This window comes from Pyxicephalus adspersus, chromosome 2 (genome assembly GCF_032062135.1).
Source record: "Pyxicephalus adspersus chromosome 2, UCB_Pads_2.0, whole genome shotgun sequence".
NCBI classification, from domain to species: Eukaryota; Metazoa; Chordata; class Amphibia; order Anura; family Pyxicephalidae; genus Pyxicephalus; species Pyxicephalus adspersus.
Window position 1 is genome coordinate 47,663,262 of NC_092859.1, and position 19,357 is coordinate 47,682,618.

The 19,357-nt window shown below is 35.7% G+C and overlaps 1 protein-coding gene across 6 annotated transcripts in view; it reads right to left on the reverse strand.

The window, feature by feature from the left end:
• The window catches only part of ATP10B (ATPase phospholipid transporting 10B (putative)), a 239,451-nt gene that overhangs the window by 36,008 nt on the left and 184,086 nt on the right, over nt 1-19,357 (reverse strand). For all 6 annotated transcript variants that reach the window (XM_072400705.1, XM_072400704.1, XM_072400703.1 and 3 more), the window contains 3 exons: nt 13,817-14,021; nt 5,896-5,981; nt 1,948-2,054 (listed from right to left, as the gene is read on the reverse strand). In XM_072400705.1, coding sequence (XP_072256806.1) covers nt 1,948-2,054; nt 5,896-5,981; nt 13,817-14,021 — 398 coding nt within the window. The remainder of the gene's footprint in view (nt 1-1,947; nt 2,055-5,895; nt 5,982-13,816; nt 14,022-19,357) is intronic.

A 19,357-nucleotide genomic window follows, 5' to 3' on the forward strand; every position in this document is an offset into this window, starting at 1 on the left:
AGTGGAGTAAATGTGTTCATTAGTGCATATGAGCTATACACTGCTCATTCTCAGCAAGGTATTTCTAGTTTAATTTATCTGAGACTAATTTCAGTCACAAACCATTTTCACTTGGCGCTGGAACAGTGCTTAGCTACTTGCATACAGCAGGAATAAGTAATATTGACACTGATGGGAAGCCAGGATCATTAAATAGCCGATAGTACTCAGGCTGCAAACTTGAATAAGAGACTTATTTCTGTTTTTAATCCCTTAAAGTATAATAAAGCCCTTAACTGATATTGCATGAATGCCTTCTTTGATTAACAAAATGTCTGTGACATGTTACCTCTTGTATCACTACAGTCCCATTTACTATGAAATCCTACCAGTAATCCTGTCTAATATACTGAGCATGGAATCATATATGTGTTAGCATGGTCAATTTGTGTGTCTTATCTTTCTGATCAGAGCTTCAAGTAACTTGTACTGCTGCAGGACATGCTGTCCTATCTGTAGTCAGTTTTGTTGTCACATCCCCAGCCCTGTTCTACTTGATAAGAGGCAGGGGAGCCCCTTGCCTTTGGGTATATGACCAGACAGAAAGACCACAAAGTTCCATACCCGCAGACAAAAAAAAAATAAAAAAAAAATAAGCTATAGAAAGTTTTTCTATAATATATATCCATCTCATCAACCTTATATATATTTGAACTTAACTTTTAAGATAGCAGCAAAAATAAAATACTAAAATGATTAGCTTATACATGCCAATATTAGCATATCTTTTCAATTAGAGGCATATTGCCTTTTTGGAATCGTAAGTGATCGAATGTCTCAAATTGTATACTAGAAAGATCCTGCAAACTATAGGAAGAAAATCTAATGGCTAATAAACAGCACACATCATTAAGAGCAAGGTGCAGTAAACCAAAGGAGCCAATCAGAATTCAAAACTAAATCCAGACCAGTAGAACATATATTCATTTGTGGGTATAACATTTCCCATTAGGTGATTTGTTCTTTGAAAGTTTTTTAAATCAGGAAGACAATCTGAATCAATTCACTGTCTTTGTTATTTAGGCTCATTGACCCCACTGTTGCCTTAGAAGTTGTATCAGTACATACCAAAACACAGACAAAAGGAATTGCAACTGCCACTCAAAGTTAGTTTAAGTATCATTACCAAGATCAATAAAACAAATACAAGGAAGTGTCTAGGTTGTGAAGGACACTGAAAAGTCAATTGTATTTTTACACCCATAATTTCGCAATACAAGATAAATTACCTTGTAAAGGGTGCATTTTCCAGTATCAGCAAACTAGGCTCTATCTGAAACATACCCAAAGCTGTATTTTTTAGTCTCTAGTCATACTCTGATATACAAAAAATAACGAACAAAAATAGTATCAGTATTTTGACCTAAACATATGCCCAGATCATGCACACTAAAGTATTAACATATTATGCAAATCAGTAAACATTCTTTAAAACAAACCCTCATTAATCCCTGTATCTATAAGCATTGCAAAGAAATTCAAAATTGACAACATAGGAAAATGTTTTTTATATGGCAAGAGAATCTTAGCTATCAGTCTTTTAATGTAAATCACCAGTGGGCAAATTGTCCCAGCTCAGATTCTCCTTGCATTTGCAGCTTGATAAATGTTTTGCAAACTGGAGTGTAAGACATTTCTCTGCATTCTGAAAAATACTTTCTACTTACAGCACCGTTCCTCTTTACACACCCAGCCCCCTACTCAAGCAAAAAGCCAATCTTTGGCCACCACTTCTGGGAAAACTGCCAAAGGGCAATCATTCCCTATAAACTATTTAAGATTTAAATGAGTACACCTTTCTTCTACTTCTAAGGAATAATAAACTTGGCATTCTTTCATACATTACCTGAAGATAGATACAGCCTATAACCATGTGTTTATGATTCTACTACTAAAAGACAGACATACCTGCATAAACCACTACACCAATTGCCTCCTCTGTATTTCGTACTGTGCATCCTCGCAGAAGAAGACTTTCAGTTCCAAATCCAGTCTTCTGTCCATTAGGCTGGTCCCTGCACAAGGAGAAGAAAAAACATTACGATCTGATACCCAATTAATCTTGGCAAGGCCTAACTCTAGACATTTGTCATTTATTTCTGTTTTATCACTGTTTGTGACCCAATTGGAGAGACATACTATCATAGTGATGTCAGTATAATAAGGCATTTAGTTATCCCAAGCAAAGTAAGATACAGAGAACAAAAAAAAACAATAAGGTTAACATTAGTTTTAAGTATTCCTTACTCTACTAAAATGTGCCTGTATCCTCCTTGGGGTGATTTCAATAATTTTCTGTTCCGAGAAGTACCTTTAGACAATTATAAATAAAATAATACTAGTTTGGAATTTCCTTTCTGTCTATTGACAAAGCAAAACTACTAATGGTTGTGAAACAAGTAATAGTTGTACTTTAACTAAAAACCTATTAGGTCTAGCTGCTAAATGGATTTCCAGATTCCATATTTTGTACAAAGTTTGACTTGTATTGTATTAGTGACCCTTAAGTTTGCAGTTTAAAAAGATAGCATGACAAACAAGATATGTAAGAGGGAAAGCAAAGCTTTGTTTTTCTCTATTTGGCTTTCACAACATGCCTACTAATTGAAACATGGATTGGCAGTATAGTTATGTTTACTAACTGCACAATAATCAGGCCTGGAGGTAGAGGAGTCACAAAGGTTACCTCTGCCCTCAGGCCCAATTATAAAAACATAAAAATGTAATTTTCTGGTTATGTGTTAATCAAAAGTTGGGCTGGACAGAATATTTTGGTGAGTAACAGCTCCCAAATACAAACATTTTAAAGAGACCCTTCACATTATGAAATCTTTTTGCCCTCAAGCTAAAACATTTAAAGAAAAGACTGAATATTTATCTTTCCTGCCACCCATGTCATTCCAAGCAGCTTTGTTGAAAAGGACTTGATTCAAAAGTCTCTGAGCTCCCACTGGTTTTTCCTGATTTTTTTAATGACAAGGTTATAGTGGAACTCCAAACAACAATTTGTTTTCTATGTTCCAATAAGTTCTGGTGATTGAGGCTTTACATTGTCATTGAACAGGAAGGGAAATATCCCAATGGGGACACCTGTTTCTGCACTTATACTCATTTGCATACATTTAACATGTCTTTTTCAGTACAGAACGGTGCTTGAAATCTTCAAGTACGGTCACCAAATTCAGTTTTACTATGTCTCTTGTCTTTTCTAAACATTCCACTTTTTGTAGTTGAGGCTGTATCAGCTATGTTTGCCAATATTCTAGGATACTTGTAACTAAAAATTTATTTTAGTTAGTGTATTATTTCTGTTTCTTGACATATTTCACATCTCTACTTGACACATCATGTGTTGGCTGAAAACTGACAATTGGCTGTATTGTATACAGTCGCAATAGCAATGTTAGCTATTATATTTATGCATAAACATTTTACATTTTTTTGTGTTCACTTTTTATATGTCCTTCAAAATATATGTAAACTCTCAAAATACCACTATGTATATTAAATGGTGATAAGCAGACACTAGCTCAGTCTTCCTTAAAGTAGAACCAAAGCCATGTTTAACTATCAAGCAGGTCATTATTGCAGAATTGGATAAGCAATGTCCCTTCTGCAATAATCCTTCCTACCTGGCTTTTTGCTCCAGGAATCTGGCAAAAAACTGAGCTGTGCATGCCTGGAATAATGATACACTAACAGCGAGGTCTACCTCACTCTTTTTTGACCCCCCCCCCCCCCAGGTTTCTGGAGTTCTTCTCCACTTCTGTTTGGTCAAGCTCCTGTAGTTGCCTTATATCCATAGAATTAAAAAAAAAAAAACATCTCAAACACATCTCTTAAACAGAGTGCTGTAGAACCCATTAACACTGTTGTTCTTGTGGATATGGCAGTCTATACATATTGGGCTGCAAACACATAAAAATAGTCCAAATTATTAACATGCAGCTTTTTAACATCAGTGCACCACAATGCATGGGGGTATGTTACCATGCATTATGGTGCACTTCAATACATTTGCATCACAGCTGTGCTGCCATGGAAAATGTGCAAATACAAGTAACCTGCACATTGAAGAACAATAGTGGCATAGTGGTTCAGAGGTTACCACCGGCCTTTGCAGCGCTGGGTCCCAGGTTCGAATCTTGGCCAGGGCACTATCTGCATGGAGTTTGCATGTTCTCCCTGTGTTTGCATGGGTTCCCCCCACATTCCAAAAACACGCAGTTAAGTTAACTGACTTTTCCCCCAAATTGACCTTAGATTGTGGTGATGACATATGACCATGATGGGACATTGGATTGTGAGCCACTTTGAGGGACAGTTAGTGACAAGACTATGGACTTTGTAAAGCACTGCGTAATATGTTGGCGATATATAAATACTAGTTAATAATGATAATAACTATAAAGTAGGTTAATGTTACATGTCTACAAAAACTGAAATAACTTGAAATGAACCAGAGGTATTCTATATAAGACAATACAACAATCCAGGATTAAATCGTAAGTTTGTATCCAGAGAATGGTGAAAGGTGTAATGTAGCTTGTGTAAATATAAGCAGTTTCTGTTGATAAATAATGATGATTTACTGAGTTGCTTTGTCACATTGTTTGCATGAGTAATTTACTAAACTTGTTGTTTATTTTTGACAACTGTTTTATTGTATGTGTATTGGATTTGACTGTGGGGAAAAAAATGTATCACTTGGTGCCTGGTACCTGGCAAAGCAGAAAGATACAAAGTCTTAAGTTTGTTAACAGAGTATATGATCTTGTCAACACCTCACATAGTTTATGCTGAACACTCACCTGTAAACTTCTACTGTTTAATTATACCATAAATTGAATTACCAGGAGGCAAGTATTAGTAGGATTAAATTGGAGCATGTGCTTTGCTGAAAAAAATCAATTAAAAAAAATTTTACACTTTAATGCCTCTCTTTATTAGCCACTCCAAACTATCTCACGTGTGCGGTAAACAACATTACAAGCAATGTTTGCCCCTTTGTGTTTTCTTTTCCATTTTTATCCCTCCCTGTTATCTGTTCCATGTTGTCCCTGACTAACTATTGTAGTGGCACAAAATGGCAAGCACTATCTGCCTTTGTGTGTGCTTTTTAAACTTCTATCTCACCCCATTAGGTGCTACAAGTTGTCCCTGTCTCACTACCGCAGTAGAACAAAATGGCCTCTTGTGTAACTATGCCCCATCTTTTATAGAAGTTTGCAACGATTTGAGCCCTCTAAAGAAGATGAAGAAAAACAGACCATCAATTATTACAATATTTAGGACAAGCTGAAAAAATAAATTGCTTGGATTTTTCCAGTTTGGAAAACTACTCACTGGTCTAGAGAGATGCTATCCTTAAAGGAATCAATACAGCCAGTCATCAACAAGGCACCTTGGGCAGGGGTGAGTAGTGTGGTGGATGCCCAGGAGGCCTAGGTACAACCTCTGTTCTTTGTTGTACTGCAGTTGATCTTAGCTGTGCACCTACCAGGTTTTTTTTGTGTCTGGTGGGAAGATCCATCATAGTACAGAAAAATAAATAGGATGGCTTCTCTATGTTTATTGGAATGCTCATCAAAGTAATTCAAAGGGATTGGAAGGCCCAAGTTACTACCTTACCTAGGGAACCATTCATTATTCCATTTCTACTGGTCTTCTCCGCTAACCTTAAATGTTTACTAGCTCTATATTTGCAAACTCTGAGTTGAAATGACCTCCAAGAAAGAAAAGAACATCTGCTAACCTAGTTATGATATACATGTTAATGACAAAATTAAAAAGCTCAAATACAAGACTGGAAAACAACCAATAAAAAACATCTACATAATAAATTCATGTACTCACATGTAACCTTTAAATTTGCTGAGGTTGTTATTTGGTTTTTCACAAACAATAGTACATTTAAATGACTCGGGTTCAAACGGAGTGTCCTAAAAAAACAAAAATGATCATTATGAAGTAATAAAACCTTAACTGGAATAGTAACAAAATAGTACATTGACCTAATCAAGTGTAATCATTTCTAAAATTCATTATTATTTTGCAAAAGTTGAAGTCAAATTCTTTCTTACTGTTTTTGGATAGAATGTTGAAAAATTATTATAGTTTTATATGTCCCCATAGTAGAGAGCAGGAAGAAAGTTAGGGGAAATCTCCCAACAAAGGTGGAAACAGTGAAAAAGCAAGCCAGAAATTTACATTAGAGATTTATATATCTTTATCCTTTTACCTAAATATGGGATTTCTAATTCTGTTTAGCCAGTACAGAGTTCTGCATAAGAAATGCAAAGCCAATCCACGTCATCAAATTTTAAGAAGCAAGAGGGTAATCAAGGAACCTAAGGGGACCAGGAAACAGTAAATTCTAGAAAACTCCTACATTCTGTGTTCTGGAGTACCTTGGAAAAAAAAAGGGTAGGGATCTCCTCAATAGGGACACAACAATAACAATCTAAACCTTTATTCATGTGTCCAAACCTAAAAAGTAGAGTTTTAGCCAAGATTCCAGATCAAATTTTTTTTTTGTTTTTATTGGGATAGGGTTTATCAGACATATGCATTAGCCAGGATTGCATAAATACAAAGGAGACATGGGTATTCTTCTGTCCAGTGTATCTATGCCAGAAATATCTGTAATAAAGACTGGTCACTTCTGTTCTCTTTTGTTGTGCAGAGTGTTTGGTCTTGTATCCGCCCCCCACTGTTGATCTGTACAGGCAGCTTAAAGTGGGAAGACCTGCTGGACCCCACCCACAGGGCTCTGCTCAGGCTATGTACAGCACAGCAATAAAGTTACTGCTACTTTTACAAGGAAATCTGCACACAAAGTGGATTTATAACCCCTGTGGTCATAAAGAAATATATTCAAAGAAAAATATTTCTGTTCATGATACAACATTGCTCCTCTTAAAATCCAGGGTTCAATACATTAGGTAATATAGTATAAACTGGCCTATGTTCCAAATCAGTAATTTCAAAAGGACTGACTAAAAAACAACCCCTACGTGGTACTATGTTATATTGTTTTTTTTTTTTTTTGGCATAAAGTCAGGATAGTTTTTTTGACCCAGTCAACATAAAACTGGTATGGGCAATTATAGCAAATTGTTGTGATTTACATAGGGATGGGTTGGCATGAACTATATGCAAGGGCTGCTCTATATCCCATATCAAGCACATCCACCTCAGTAGACCATCCTTTAAAATTCTGTTGGTTCACATGATTCTCTGTAATTGTAAAAAGGAGAACAATTTTACATTCTGTTACCTTTTTTTATGTCTAATATTCTAAGTGAATTAGTACATCATGGGAGTGCATGGAAGGTTAAATGCTGCATGCTAATCAAATATCAAGCATCTAATTAGCTGTATCTGAATGTTATACTCACAACTAAAATAATTTACAAAGCATCAAAAGAAAAGGCAGGTCCTTATTGGCACTGACAGAACAAGAAAATAACAAAGAAATCTGGCACATAAATCACATGTGAGAAATCTTATTCTCATAAAACTAATTAGATTTTCTTCTCAGGATGTCCTCCATAATGACAACGTGCAAAGCATAAAACAACAAGGAGGAAAATGCACAGTGGGTGATAATATGCTTTACATGAGCTTGTCTTTGGTTATACATGAAAAGTTTGCATATAAATTTGCTGACGAGACACAGTCTACACACTAAAAGGGCTTTTGTACCTTGTTTGCCCTGGTATGTATTTGCCCTCATACTTACTTTTAGACTACAAAAGTGAGGGTCACTGTGTTCACGGGTTCATACACAGGTCTGACCACTGCTGCCCCTCTTACAAACTGTAAAGGACAAAATTTAAAAACTTTTTCCCTTTTATTTTAAATATAGTGGAAAAAGGTTAGCTTGTTTTTTTTGCTTTCTGTGTTCCCATTGGCAATATTTACACCTTCCCATAGTTCTGCTAACCACAAAGTAAGGAGAAATTACAACATTGTTACCAGTACAAAAATACGTTTTTCCAGTGGAGGCACTTGTGGTGACAACTGCATAAGAGAAGCTTTACTCTTAGGTCAACAAATGACACTAGCAAGGCTGTTAACTAAAATTGAAGTTTAACAATATGCAAGCAATTTTCCTATCGGTTACATTGCTACATTCCGCTTGGGTGAGAGCATTGAAAAAAGGTTACTGGCAGCCAGAACAGACAAAGCATATGTCTTTATTAATATTAATATTATTTTTATCATTATTAAACAGGATTTATATAGCGCCAACATATTACGCAGCGCTGTACATTAAAAAAGGGTCTTGTAGCCAGAGTGCTGGAAAAATTATTGTTGTCATGTGCCTAGGGAAATGTGATTGCAACAACAATAAAGAAAATTCTCACTTATTAGCAACAAAAGGCAACTGGGTATTCCAGGCAATAATAGAAAAGTCACAGAGAACATAGGAAACAATGGAGCTAATTCACTATTTTTATATTCATGAAGGATAATACGGGAAAGTTTCTTTATATTAGTTCATTTTAGATGTAAATGTAAAAAATTACCTTCATGGAAATAATCTTAATATTGTGTCAAACTTTGTCTCAGTGTAAAATGTGTATATAGGACAGCCATATTTGATTACAACACAGGCTCTGCTTTCTTCATTGTAGTGGAATTTTTCTGCGTCACTGATCCTAATGAAAGTCCAAGAGTTGGCCACCTAGCTGATATCTTATCTTAAGAATTTGATTGATTGCAATGGGCCATTCATGAAAAGGGACTTGTTCTTTTTTTAGTTCCCCCACCTCACTTATACTTACTTTCATTGTACTCCTCACTGCTAGATTCAAAGCAAGCAGTGCCAAGTAAAAACCCTATGTAAACTCTGTGCCATAGAGTTAATGACTTCCACTCTCCCATGTGATAATGTTTAGGCACATGCTCTCCCATACTAATACAAATATTGGCATTTTTTTTAATAAACATAAAAAAATAAGGTAAAAAGTATGTGTAAAAATATAAGAGCCCACTTCACAGTGGTAAAGAGTAAAATAAAAACTAATTGGTTGAATTCTTTAAAAACTTTACTTTTTTCCTAAATGTTCTCCATTTGCATCCACCAGTGGCATTTTCAAAGTGGAAAGGGATAAAAATGCATACAATGATAAAAAATTTTGCTTCATGTCTTTGCTCTAATGTTTTAGTGCAAAAATAAAATGCTGGGTGAAACTATTATGAATACCAATAATTCAACAGTATGAGATCTGATCCTTTTTATATGTCTATCTGTAAAAACAGTGCTACTGATTGTTTCCAAGGGTATAATAAACATTCAGGTAGAATTCCAATTTTTTTTTACTTTATTTATTCCTATTTGCTTTAAAGTAGTGCCTGTGCTTTGCCGACTTTCCCCATGCTCCAACACCTTGCCCAGCTTCCTCCTTGGTCCAATACCATCTGTTATCTTTATATCATCCTGCCTGTTACCTGGAGGTCATGAATGTTGGGGCTTAAAGATTAAGTGGCACTCGGGATCATCTCAGATTTTCTGAATCACACTTCCACTGACAAAAAGTAATGCTAGAAGACTTCAGGAAAAGTGGGTGTAAATAGGGTCAGGAAACACATCCAAATCTTGGCAGATGCTAGAAGAAATTATTACTAGCTTTTGTTCCTTGTGCTCAAGATTTTCCTGATTTACTGAATGTATCTATACAAAACCTACTACTTACCATTACATTGGGTTCCACTCCTGATTAAGTAGAAGCAATCTCATTCCTCCTGGTGAATTTACCATAATTCATGATATTTATGGTAAAATATATAACATATAAAGCCTTCTTTCTAATGGCTGCAGCAAATGACCAGACCATAGAATAGAAAGCACAGAGAATACTATAGTGTAATCTCTGAAAGAAAGAACTGGGTCACCTACCTTACCTGACTTAATATTTTTGAGTAGAGGATAATATTTGACCAAAAATATGTGATGGGATAATTCAATCATAGATTGTGATAAATACATTTTGCTTCTTTGTTCCCCCAGTGAGGTATATTTTGTACTAGGTAAACGAAGCATCATTTTTTTTAATTCACTCTTGAAGGTTTTTTTTTTATTTTTTATGTCCCATATGGTTGGATTTCAAACTGGGCATCTCAAAGTCTGCAGCGGGGAACATTGTTAGCTAACACAGCTCTACAAAAGCAGAATTTACAGATGTTTCACGCTGCATAGCAACTAGTGTCAGTGTATGATAAGAATACATTTGTGTGGGCTGTCAGGAAATTAACACATACTGTAACCTAACACTGCAGAAAAACAAGAACAGAAATTCATTTTTAAAAAGGAAGATTAATGAGCGAGAAAGAAAAAATTCCAAAGTTACTTATTACTGTCAACACATGTCATCTAAAAGTCTCTCTAGGTCATCAACCAGTTTGGCAACCTCAAAGGAGGTCTTTGATGTTAGATAGTGATTGGACAAGCAGACATAATCCATCTCTGTGTAGGCAACTGTAGTGACCAGTGCATATGGTTATAATGGGTGACTAATGGGCCTATGGTGCAGGATGAGGGAGGTACATTGCAGACACCTCTGGACCTGGTCTTTCAATGAGTAACTATAGCATTTGGGTTTTTACATGTATCATTATTATCCCCACTTTTAATCATTATTCTCCCACCAGCTGGTCAAATATGTACCTAAGCTGCATAATGACAAACACCCAGGAAGTGTGTTCATGACAGCCTGGGCATTTTGTTGGATATTGAGTGTCCCCATTCAACTCTGAAGGCAAATGGTGGTAGATAATGGAGTAGTAAGTCTGTGTAAGATGGTGCTGAGAATAAAAGGAATATTGCAGAAATCACTTATTTATTTATTTTATTATTTTTTTAAGGTGTATGGCAACATAAAAAAAAATTGCAGTTTTACTTTAACCTTTTTGAAGATGATTACACACTAGAAAAGTAACAATAAAGAAACGTGTAAAAGAACAAGGTTAAATGTGATAGCTCTTTCTCGATAACCTGCTGTCAGAAAGCAATATTCCTTCAACCTAGTCTGTGTACTAATTCTACCTCTGACTGTCATTTTGAAGAGCAATTATCACACAAAGGCAACAATGACAACTTTTGAATGCAAAGTTCGCCGCCTACAAAGTTTGATTTTTTACATTTTTTCCTCGCTTACGCTAATGACATCTGTCTCTGGTATGTTGAAGATGGCATTTATCTGGCACATAATAGTGCTCTTCCAAAGTTAAACAGTATCAAAAGAGTAGATTAAATTAGACCTTATTTTAAATTCACAGCTCAAGAGAAATTTTCTAAAGGAAAAGTTAATATCAGGGTCACCTTGGTACTAGCCATACAGGAAAGAGAGAGGTTACTTTAAAACTTCTTCAACCTTCAATGCAGAGCTTATTTTATTAGGCTAGTGTTATACTGAAACTTATATGGGGAATGAAAAGACCATACAATTAACATACAAAGGGTACTCAGTTCAGGCTAAGTGCATTCAGAATGATTATATACTAAAATTAAATCAAGCACACTTTTAATTCAGGTTCTTTTAATTTGCAGTCATGGTACTGTCTAATACCTAAATAGACATAATGTTCTTCCTGACCTTTGAAGAGTATGTCCATGCATTGTTCAAATTTGACCACAAAACATCCCACACCCTCTAGGGTATGTTCCAGTAATATTATTTTTTTTTTCTTGCCTGCAGCAAACGCCATCTTTTTTTTACTCCTTGTGACATCATCAGCAGGCTGAGCATTCTTACAGAGGAAGCTGCTGGAAGCTTGGTTCATGGGTATCTCCACAGAACTATTTCTTTTCATTTACTTTGAAAAAATCAATGCATGCAGGTGGAGCAGGACAGGAAAGGGAGTATATAGAGAAGAAGAGTTCTGAAATCCATCAGGTGGCACACACAATGGAGGCTGGAAATTCGGTTTAGAAAAAGTGTTGTTAATTCAGTCCAAGCAGGCAGTTTGTTGATCTAAGGCAGGGGTGTCAAACTCTGGTCCGCAGTTCAAATCTGGCCTGCAACATCCTTTTTCTTGGCCCCCAAAGGAATCCTAAATATGAACTGCAGCTGGCCTGCTGCTGCAATTGAAATACTATAACACTACAATTTCCGGCATCACTTGCGCAGCCCCGCATTGAACTGTTTTATAGACACAAGCAATGCCGGGAATTGTAGTAGCGGCATCACTCGCGTCTATAGACCAGCAGCCTCTCTGCCTATGCGTGGCCCCGCATTGGACTGTTTTGTTGACGCAGGGAATTGTAGTAGCGGTGCTATTTCAGTTTCAAGTTTGGCGACTTTGTCTACATTTTTAATTTTGGACCACTGTGTATTTGAGTTTGACACCCCTGATCTAAGCTTTTTATATCAGTCCAAGCACATTGGATATTTGGCATGGGGTATTTTCCTGTACCTTTTCCCATTATGTGTGTGTTGCAGGGATATCCCGATTTTTTGCACAGCCAATAAATACCTACATCTAAACATACAGATAAAGATTTAGGCTTTTCCACGTTTTCCTCATTTTGTGATTCTGACAGTATAATTTCTTGTGTCGTAGTGTGAAAAATCTTTCCATGCCTCAAACTAACAGGATAGAACTATAGAAAACTTTCCTGTTACATAACATAGAGGGGCCTGGATTTATGAAGCTCAGACACAACTAGGTATAATAAAACTGGTTAAAATGTATTGCAGAAGTATTGCAGCTGACCAAAACAAAAAGGAACCAAAATTGCTTGTGTTTAAAACCACTAAAATGTCATACCTAAGCTGGATCTAAATTAAAAGCCTGTAAATCTGAGCCTATGCAATTGTATATGAGTGTTTCGTGCCCTCAACACTGCTAAGGAAGAAGGCAACACACCTTGTACAAGACAATAGAGTTCAAAATAAAGCAATATCAGAATGTCTGGTCAATACAACTGCTAGGGATTCTTTAAAATTCTATCAATGCATATACATAGTGCACGTTCTGGCTTTAGGATAATGGCAATGTTTCCTTGGCAAAAAATAGAAAATAAACTCTGGAAGCCATACTTTGTTTTGCATTGGTGGTCTATGTGGATGTGAGCCCCATAATAGAGGGCTTTGCTTCCTCATGGTAATACCTCCAGCAAAGAGAACAGTGAGAAGCAAAAAGCAAAGAAGCAAAAAAAATGTCATTCCACATCACTTAAAACAAGCAGTCAGATGCAAAGTTGCCTTCATTTCACAATGTAGATATACAGATATGAAAAGCTTTAAACATAGATGTACTTAGGCAGACTCACATACCAGAAAGTGCACTGTTTTTTCAGGAAGATATACAGACAAAACAAAGTATTATTTGTAGAGCTGCTCAGGCACAAGTAATATTTCTAAAATGTTCCTAGAACACTGCAAATCTTTACTTGAGTTCAGTTCCTCTTCACCAGTTCACAGACTAATTTGCTTTGTTGCCTGGAGTTGCTTTTTGAACCTAATGATCATTACAATGAGGCAACAAAGTCAGATTCTCACCATGTAATTTAGCCTTTATGTCACAGTAGAGGTAAGAACGCTCTGAAAAAGTGTTATGTTCCCATTTCATTCTCATTTAGCACACCTGAATATTGATTGGGAAAACCTGAATAGTACTTTAATCAAGACTGCTTACTTCAGAAAAAAAATTACTGAATGTAAACATTATAATAAAGTTCATTAGGTATGGCTGCTGATTACTAGATTCAAAGTGTCAAAATTGAATCCTAAATACATAAAAAGTGCCATCTAACCACTTTACTTACTTGATTTGAAAAGCCTTTGACAACTTGGCGCTGCTTTAGATTTGTCTCTCCATCCAGATTTGCAGTTTCTATGTGACAAATGCCATTCTGATCGGAGGAATATAGAAGCAGTATGTCCGCTGGGATGATCTCGTTACAGAACAGCTTGACAAAGTCCCCAACACGTACATCCTTCCAACACTTATCAATAAAGCTTGTATCATTTCTGAATGACAAAAAAAAAACAAAACACATTTCTTTAAAACCAACTGAAAATAGCCAATTCCATTACTAAATGTGATTTACCTAATAAAGAAATCATATGCTGTAAGAAACGTGAATGTCATTGCTGATTTCTCCTTCTGATAATGTTAGTTGCCATGTTGATCAAGTGGCTTTGTTCTTAAGGCAGTGATCTGGAACAGGCATACATTTCAGGTATTCTGACTTCAACAAGCTGGATTCTTGTTTCAGGTCAGTCGATTATAGTGTAATTAGGCCAGAGGATCAATTTTGCCAGACAACAAGCATTTTCTCCTGAGAAGTTGCAATCTTTATATTGGCAAGCAAAAAGGTTTCATTAGTTAGTAACTTTTACTAGAATATTTTACAGTATTATTCCTTTTTTTAATTTACCATTTATTAGCTTTTTAAGTAAGGACGCAAGTTTTTGGGACGCCTTAAAAACGTTTGCCAGGCTTTATTTAACTTGTTTAGAGCTTTAAGAAGGGATTCAAAGCATTTCCAAAATATTTGATCTGTAAAAACCCAAGTTAGACAATAAAAGGTATAGCTTAAAGTAAACTTTTCTGCATTAGTAGGTCATAGTAACACTTTAATGCAGTGTTTCTTAACCAGGGTTCTTTAAGAGGAAGCAAAGGGATCCTTGAAAAATCAGTATTTTGTGCCTCTCAGGTCAGTTTAACTCACACCGATAATCTTTTTGGCTATCTGTAAGGCAAACTTCCCAAAGACCAGCAATGTAAAAGGCATTCTTCCCACTGACCACCACATTAATGTACTGTGAGTGGTGGGTATAGTAATTATATCAGGGGTTTTAATTTGGTCCCACAATTAGTTTAACTATAATGGTTAATATGAACACACAAACAAGTTTATAATAATAATGCTGTATAACAAAATGAGTAGTTTTTTTCAGTTCCTGTCATTCTTTTCCAGTAAATCAGAAAATTCCAGTCACTTTACAAGGTACCAGAAATGTAAACCTGTTTAACTGACATTTCAAGTTCTCCAACTCTAAACATGTAATATACAATTAAATAACCCTTTAGACTCTATCACAATAACAAGACCAGGATGTGAACAGGTCTTCATTATTATGATTATTCTCTGTCACTTTTTAAAGAAGACATTTAAAAAAAGCACATTGTGCACAGGTGTAGAACAGATGTAATAGCTCTTTCAGGTAACATGTGTATAGCTGTGTTTGAACCAGCTCTTCTACTGTCTTACAAAAGCTGTTCAACTTTTCAAATGTACATTTATGAACTTAAAGAAAAAGATGAATGTTTTAAAATACCACAATACTATTTCACATAGTAGATATACAGCTGTGTGCACAGAAGTGCCTTGGCACACCCCCATACCAGAAAGTGCCATGCTGATTTTCAGTGGAAATTCAAAACAAAAGATATTTTTAGGGAAACTGCTTAGGCACAATTTAAAATAGTGATTTTCTATATAATATAAGCAAACTTTCACTTTTTGGGCTTGGGACAGTTTCAATGTAACTTCAAGTCATTTTCAATATTTTACTCTTTACATTGCACAGTTTTCTACCCTAAAAAGTGTTACCCAACCACTAATGGAACTCATGCATGAAGACATGTAGCTTAACTTTCATCCACAGAAAAGCTAAGGATTCAAATTTACTGCGCAATTAGTCCGGGCCTTTACTATTGCTCTGTAGCAAAATTGTAAATGTGCCACATATCAGTCAATGGTCACAGGAAGTGAATCATTTATAACACTTTAGGAGTATTAAAGAAGAAGGAGGGGTATATGAAATACTAGTTATATTGCAAAATTAGCATAATAAAGATCATTAGTTTTAATTTGCTTTAATGCCCTCATCCTGCTGGAATTGTGTATTTATATGTAAATATTACATGAACAGTAATTACTAATTTAATTGCATCTTGTAAATGGGTTTAAAGTGTCATATAACCTAATCTGAAAAATCAATAAATGCTATTTTTTTTAACAATAGAAACAGGAAAATAAATCTTTGTAGTACTTTATTGTGCTTGCATTATAGACAGATAAATTATAAAACGGCAAAGATAAAAATCCACAATTTAATTTTACATTGGAAGCATTTACATGGTGCATAGAAGGTTGTATGTATGCATGGCCTGATTGTCACACTGTCTGTTCCTCTTCTAGCCTCTTCATTTCATATTCTAACCAAACTCAGCAGAATCAAGTTGAATGTACAGATAAAACACATTCCCCTTTTCAGTGATATTATTTGTAGTGTTGCATACACTACTTCACAGGTCAATATCATACCTCCTCATGACCTTCTTGGATAAAAAAAAGAGGACCGATGTGTGTACTCAAGGGACACTGCCCTGTCACACCCAGGGGTTTTATGAAGAACATGAAGGTAACATGAAGAATTAATATGTAACAATGATTGGTTACTCCCACAAGCTACTTACTTTTCCTTCATTCTCTGTTTTCAAAATGGCAAATGCAATAATTTAATGGTTGGATTATTAGTACAGTAAAACAATTTTGGCAGTTAAATTGTGCATTTTTCTAGAGGTCTATATATCAGAAATCACAAAGAAGGCAATGGGGACCATTGCAGCATACTGACACTATTTACTGTACTTGTCAGTCTTGTTGCGCTGAGCATATAGACAAAATGTCAACTGTGGTATGAAGTGACCTCCTTTAGGGTATGTTTATATTTCTGCCTTCTAAAGTATTTTTTTGCCCATTCCGTGAGGTTTGCTGGAGTTTTTGGTACTGCATATACAATGCAAAACCTATGTTTTGAGCCTAAAGGTAAGTTCAGTTTTATTGTGGGATCAAGTAATCCCTTGTGGCCCCCAGTGGCTGGTGTTTTGCCAGGTGCTTGACTAATGAAACTACATAGTTGGCTCTTAAGGAACCAGCATTTAGAGATTTGACAGCAAGCAGCTTTTCCATTAAGCCACGAATAGTAGATGCTACATGTAGCGTCTCTCCCAGAGCAGCAATTCACTGGCTTGAGGACGTGGTAAACCCCACCGTAATGTCACAGGTAGCATGAAGAAAGCCTTTTCCAAGGCTTAACATTGTAACGTACACAGGTCACCTAATCTAGAGCTGCCTGAATCTAAAAGTGTCAATAAACATAATGTCACAATGTTTTCAATAAATCATAAAATTTCCCATAGAGACCCTGGGTTCACCAAAATTTTTGTGTATCCTGTAAACAAAGCATAAATGTACTGACCAGCTTTTTATCAAAAGCCTTACAGCACACATTCCATCTCCCAAGCCTTATTACATTCACATTGCTAAAATGAACAGCCTCACTAACCAAAAGAACTCTATTTTCAGTTTTGGTGACATCAGTAAAAATCACTCTTATTAGGGAGACCATATATTACAGAATGAATAAGTACCAGTAATCAGATGGACCCTAGACCATTTACTTGAGAGTCTGATCTTCTACTCACCTGTAACTAATCAAATTTAAAAAAGTCAGTAGTAGATGTTAAGAGAAAGACTGGGAGAGAGCCACAGATAAAAATACCACCTAGAGCAGCCCTTCTCAGCCTTTTTCAACATGAGGGAACCCTTGAAATATCTTTCAGATCTTTGGGAAACCTCCACATCTACCTCTGGAGGAACCCTAGGAGACACACTGCAAACATCTAGTTAAGTTAGCATGGCTAAATGACAGAAAACTAGGGAATGAAACACATAAAGCTAGCAAGGAGGGAAGCAGGATATAAACTATACAGTAAACTAAAAGCTGTGCAAATAATAACCAGACAATGGTAACCTAGATAGACACAGCAAAGGCCAACAACAGTCTAGGAAACAAACCAACATAGGTAATATGATAATGCAGGTTGGGATAGGAACAGAAGAAGCAGCAAGAAGTAGTGAGGACTGCAGTAAAATATTCATTGTGGCAGCTACAAGGAACTGTGGAAATCAGGCAAACAATGCAAAAACTGCTATAGATTACACAAAACAATGGATACACATTAAACAAAAAGGTACAAGACTAAACAATGTCACAAGATAGGAAACATGGCTAAAGCTAGGTACACACTTGCAATTATTATCATTAGAAAACGAACGACTAACAAATATGCACGATTATTTTGAACGAATATATTGTGCACAATTCTGTACAATTCTGTGTTGCAGGTGTGTACGCAGCTTTAGGCAAGTTAAATAACGAACACAGAACTCTGATTGAGCTCTAATTTTCAATAGGTCACTCCATTTACTGTTCAGACAAACAGTAATGGTTCAAAAGGCTTCAAATCATTGCCTTAGGCAAGCCTACCTTTGACTACATTTCACAATATAGGATAGATTGTTGTTTCAGGAAGTTTTGTAAAGTACTGTGTTGGCATCTTTATTGTATGCGTCACAGAGAAAACTAAGATTAGAGATAAATACATTTAAGGTGTGGAAATGTGTTCATACTGACAGCAAAGGAAAAAAAAAATTGGATGACAAGCAATGCCTGTACAAGTAATAATTATAACTGTTAAACATAATAATATAATAAAAAATTCATCAACACTTGGATGAATAAAATTGCTGGAAGAAGCCTATTGGTTTTAAAAGTAAAAGTTCACATAGCAAAGTTATCCCCTAGCAGGGGATATTTTACTTAGTTGGTAACATTGTTCTGCTTATTATCCAGTCATGTTCAAAACTTTTTTTTTCTTAGATCTTGCACGTGGTTAGGTGTTCTTTGTACTGTGAACTATTATAGATCACTTCCTAAGAGCTGATAATTCAACTTGGTATAATAGTAAATCAACTCCAATATGCTTGCATCCCAGAATTACCAAAAATTGTTTCTCACAAAGCCCTTTCTGTGCTCCTCCAAGTTTAGATTTGCTTTGATAGTAGTGTTTGGATTTTTCTAACTTTATGGCTATCGAATACTTGCTGCTATTCAATCTATTTGGACCATTGAGACTATCCTTGCTAGTCAATGAGGCAGTTAAATCAGACATAATATTAATAGCAGTTGACAGTGCTAAGCCATAAATTAAACGGTATCAGTAACAGGATAAAACTAAATCAAAGAAGAACACAAAAAGTCTTTACTAGCTAAAAAGGTAATGACCCATTGGGGGGCCAGTGTTTAAAAAGTGTACTAGCTTCTTGTGGGCCTCTGTAAAATAATGTGCCAACAAAACATCTACAGTTAAATTCTTTTTTTTCCCTTTTCAAAACAGGACAGTGCAAATGACTAATGTAAACTGATACATTTCCTACAGCAAACATTCTGATTGGTTGCTATAAGGAAACATTTCTGTTTACACATGCTGAACACACATATACATTTAT